The sequence below is a fragment of the Triticum aestivum genome, chromosome 5B (genome assembly GCF_018294505.1).
Source record: "Triticum aestivum cultivar Chinese Spring chromosome 5B, IWGSC CS RefSeq v2.1, whole genome shotgun sequence".
Classification (NCBI taxonomy): Eukaryota; Viridiplantae; Streptophyta; class Magnoliopsida; order Poales; family Poaceae; genus Triticum; species Triticum aestivum.
In genome coordinates, this window is record NC_057807.1 from 490,215,844 (window position 1) to 490,220,437 (window position 4,594).

A 4,594-nucleotide genomic window follows, 5' to 3' on the forward strand; every position below is an offset into this window, starting at 1 on the left:
GTTCCGAATATCATCCCACAACAAGTTACGATCACTCTAGTTCGGATGACCATAAAACCCTGTAAAACGCCACTGTACAACATTTTCATTCATAAACAGAACATCAATAAAATTAGTCGACACATAGTTTAAAACAATCAATAAAAAGACCCAATGAGGGTTGGCTTGGATGGTGGGCCCGTCTACATAGGGTACCATATTAGGACATAATCAACCGACTTGCTTCAAAAGTGCTGCAGACCGTATTAGCCATAGACCTGGAATGGGACGGGCTGAACCGATTATGCATGCCAAGTAGCTCCCTCTACATGTGTGAAAAGGCGGATGTAGCCAGGTAGGTGCACTCACCCTAGGGCGGGACCGCCGGATTGGGGTCTCAACGCGCGGGCCTATAGTAAGGCAAGGTGAAAATGTAGATGTAATGTACATCTTGGCTAAAGGTTATGGTTCCTTGGTCTAGTCGTGTGCCAAAGCAGTGCATCAGTGACTCAGACCAAGCGATGTTATGGGTAAAATAGTACACCTTTGATCAGAGCAAAATGTGTTATCACTACCAACTTTGGGGTTTGGAAGTGCGTCATGTGGGTTTTCCTCTAACATAGGATGTAAGATCCACATCCCTCTGTCACAAGTAGATTTTATAAGTAAATATGTTTTCCACAAAGTGGGTTAAAGGAAGTATTTTACTTACAAACTATTTTGGGCCAATGGCTCGGTGGCTATGACCGTTAAGTTTTCTTCGTTAAAATTCATGAATCCACTTATCCCAGCGACATGTGGAGTATGTACTGTATTTTATATGTGCTCAACCCTCTTCCTATGTTGTTTTTTCAGAGGAGTGAGTTGTGAAAACTCCGGGGAGATAGAGACCAGTACTTATGATGAGATTGGTCATTTTCATGACTTCGACTTTGCTGAAGTGCAGTATGAAAATATGGGGAAGCCGATGTTGAAGGCTATGAAGAGTAGATCCTCAGGAGGATTTGTCTAGAAGGCTCATACTAGGAGCTGGCGGTGTTCTATCGTCGTGACCGTTTAGACTTAGTTGACATATGAGGTGTTATTGTAATAAAAGCCTACTTGTTGATATGCATTTCTTCTATAACTCAGCACGCACCTCCCTGCCACTCCCAGGTACCACCGCCCGATGCTATTGTGCCGTGCTGGTGGATGTTTGGTGTACACATCAATTTACTCTCCTGTTACAACACACGAGCATATGTGCTAGTTTATCAAAAAAATGCAATAGCCAGTACAATAAAAAGACAACCGGATGCAAACCGGCCAGTACAGCATAAACTTACATTGCAAAACATACTAAAATTATTCTTTCTCCGATTGTATGCTGCCCACAGAGAATGAAAATTGCACTGAACCAACAATAAAGGAAGGGGCACCTGCAAACGTCTTCGCCACACAAACTTTAAAGATTGCAATAATCACTAGCCCCATTAGCCAAGATCTAGAAGTAAGAAGCATAGGTTGGAGCAACACCCCATGCAAAACATGGTTATTGTCCATCACCATCGGATAGAGGTAGACCCGGCCATGGCAGCTCGGCCCGAAAGCCGAAGATAAGCCCTAATATGGCATAAATCAATATTTTATTAGAAATATAGGTATAGTATATTATTTGAATATCCTGAAATTCATTTAATAAAAAACACAATATTCATGTGTTTTGGGCCGGGCCGGGCTCGGGCTTAAAATTTTGAGGTCGGGCTTTGCAAAGCCCGGCCCGAAAAATGTCCAGGTTTAGGCAGAGGGTTGGAGAAACCGGATCAAGTTGCAGAAGATGTTGAAATTGTCGCTTCAATGGCCAACCGGTTGCTCTTTGTAAAGGGCACACCAATTATCAAGATCTGAAACGTGTCAATAGGTTTAGGATCTAGAGACACAAACTCTCACATGCCCTTCACCGGCGGGGGATCGAACATCGTAGAGGTAGGAAGAGACCGAAGGGACCTTATTCCAACATGCCATCACCGCCACCACCTAGTCGATTTCTCTCGGGAAACAAAACCTAGGGAGAAAAAAAGGATGGATGGGTCCCTACTATCCTTGCCGCCGACAAAGCCACCGGACGAGGAAGAGAAGGGGGAGCGACGTGGCGGTGTGGGGAAGAAACTTGGCGACGACGGCCATGGTTTAGAGAGTCTGTGCTACCAAGATCGAGATATTTTGCGGTGGGAGGGTGTGCGACTGGTGCGTTCTCCATTGCGCACTACGCGGATTAGGGAATTCCTAGCCGAGCTGGTGTGTCTATGACGCCCATTGTGTGTTGGCTATTGTCATCACCAACACATTCTTTGTCTGCATGACTGCATCTCATTGATTTGAATTCCTTCAGGTTACATTCTGTCCATAGGATCAAAATCGTGCTGAAAACAGAAATCATTAGTTAGGGGTACCTTTGCAGCTATGTTGGCAAATGTTAATAACCATTTTAGCTCATCGGAATTATGAGTAGGAGTTACAGTATGGTCAAACACGATCGGTTTGCACAGCCTGACCTCATGTTTTTAAATAGTTTGGCCGTTACGCTAGCTTCCTACTTGACACTAGTTCAAGGGAAGTGGCGGCACGCTCTGCTCGTGCCGGAAGTAGTCGCCGGCGTCCACCCTGCGCTTGACCTCTGCGAGTCTCCTAAAGTTTGCCGGACCGAAATACCTCTCGCCCCACACCTTGCCACTTTGGTAGCTCGTTACTCCGCCGACCACCGTGTTCATGCCAATGTCGAGGTCCCGGTAGTTAACGTACGCGGCCCTCGGATTCTTGCTCACGAACGGCGCCATGAAGTCGTACAGGCTCCCGATCCAGTTCGGCTTAGGCGTAGCGTCGCCCCCCGCCCCTTTGCCGTTCCAGTGCTGCACGTACTGGATGTTGTAGAGCACGCTGCTCCGGTGCGGGAACGGGGTGTCGTTGGCGGTGATGTGGCCCATTCTTCCACCGTGCGGCTCCAGGACGAGCTGCCCCGACGCCGCGTCGTTGGGCCAGAGGAAGATCTTCTCCCACGTCTCGTTGGTGAGGGCTTTCTCGACGTAGTCGGACTTGTTCTTAATGAAGGGACCCAGGGCCATGGACCGGTTGATGGTGGCGTCGCCGAAGTATATGTACGCCGTGAACTGCAGCCAGCTCATCTCCTTGCAGTCGGCGTGCGTCACGCCGAGCTCCGGGAATCGGCTGCGCAACGTCGGCACCACCGCGTTGCACTTGCCGAGGTACAGGGCTTCGAAGGTGGCCTGACGATTTTCTACGATAACACGTACGGTGAGGTCGTCCGGGAGCACGGGCGCGAGCGTTTGCCATTTGGTCACCGCGTTGACGGCGCCCTGGTCCATGGTCTTGGCGAGTTTGAAGAAGGTCACCGTCGGTGGGACTGGCACGAGCCTCACCTTCCACGACAGCACGATGCCGAAATTGCCGCCGCCCCCGCCGCGGATGGCCCAGAAGAGGTCGTCCCCCATGGCCTTCTTGTCCGCCAACAGATTCCCGTAGGCGTCGACCATGGTGGCGTCGAGAACGTTGTCGGCGGAGAGGCCGTACTTGCGCATCATTAGGCCTATGCCGCCGCCGCTCAAGATGCCCCCCACGCCCACGGTCGAGCACACGCCAGCCGGGAAGCCCAGCCCTGGAGCCGCCGTGGCGACGTGGTGGTAGAGCTCCCCGAGCGCCGCCCCGGAGTCGACCCACGCGGTGGCCTTGCGTGGGTCGACGCGGACGGCGTGGAGCTTGGCGAGGTCGATTACCGCGAACGCCTCGCTGTTGGGGCAGACTGACCGGTAGGAGAGGCCCTCGTAGTCGTGCCCGCCGCTGCGGACGCGGACGCGCACGCCGTGGCGGCGCCCACAGCGCACGGCGGCCTGGACGTGGGACGCGTTGGTGGGCATCACGATGCAGAGCGGTGGGCTCGCCGTGGCCGGCGCCACGAACCTGGCGTTCCTGATGGACGACACCAGGAGCTGCTTGAACGACGGTGAGTTCGGCGTCTGCACGAGCTGGCTGGGGACGCTCGTGGAGATGCAGCGGACGAAGTCGGTGTAGTTGGAGGTCGACGCAAGGGAGGGGGCGGGCAAGAACAAACCCAAGAAACAAACCATGAGAACGAGCGCTATGCTTGCCATTTCGATGAATCTACCGCTCTTCGTACACTGATACGGTGCTTCTGTTCTAATTCACCTCGTATATATAACCATGTGGTCATCCTTCTCTTCAAGGGCCGGTTAATACATGCATGGAAGTTTCTTCCCAAATCAAGTAGGAGAAGTCCGTTTCGAAAAAATAAAATCAAGTAGGAGAAGTCCGTTTCGAAAAAATAAAATCAAGTAGGAGAAGTCCGTTTCGAAAAAATAAAATCAAGTAGGAGAATATAACCATGCGGTCATATCCTTCTCTTGAAGAGCTGGTTAATTACATGCATGGAAGTTTCTTGGTGCTTGTTCTAATTCACCTCGTATGTAACCATGTGGTCATCCTTCTCTTGAAGGGCCGGTTAATTACATGCATGAAAGTTTCTTCCCAAACCAAGTAGGAGATGAATATGATTGGCCGGATAGGAGGACAATGTCATATATCTTCAGCTTATTAGGGTTCA

The 4,594-nt window shown here is 50.7% G+C and overlaps 1 protein-coding gene across 1 annotated transcript; it reads right to left on the reverse strand.

The window, feature by feature from the left end:
• Nucleotides 1–2,561: 2,561 nt before the first annotated feature.
• On the reverse strand, nt 2,562–4,124 carry LOC123116565 (berberine bridge enzyme-like Cyn d 4). The gene is made up of 2 exons (XM_044537506.1): nt 3,547–4,124; nt 2,562–3,441 (listed from the first exon to the last, which is right to left on the reverse strand). Exons 1-2 carry the CDS (start codon nt 4,122–4,124, stop codon nt 2,562–2,564), a joined length of 1,458 nt encoding a protein of 485 aa, XP_044393441.1.
• Between the last annotated feature and the right edge of the window lie 470 nt (nt 4,125–4,594).

What these genes read in the sequence shown, in the direction of transcription:
- LOC123116565 (XM_044537506.1), bottom strand. Translation starts at nt 4,124, where the DNA reads ATGGCAAGCATAGCGCTCGTTCTCATGGTTTGTTTCTTGGGTTTGTTC. An exon ending in ATAGGCCTAATGATGCGCAA is followed by an intron (nt 3,442 to 3,546) that starts GTACGGCCTCTC and finishes CTTCTGGGCCAT; the next exon opens with CCGCGGCGGGGGCGGCGGCA.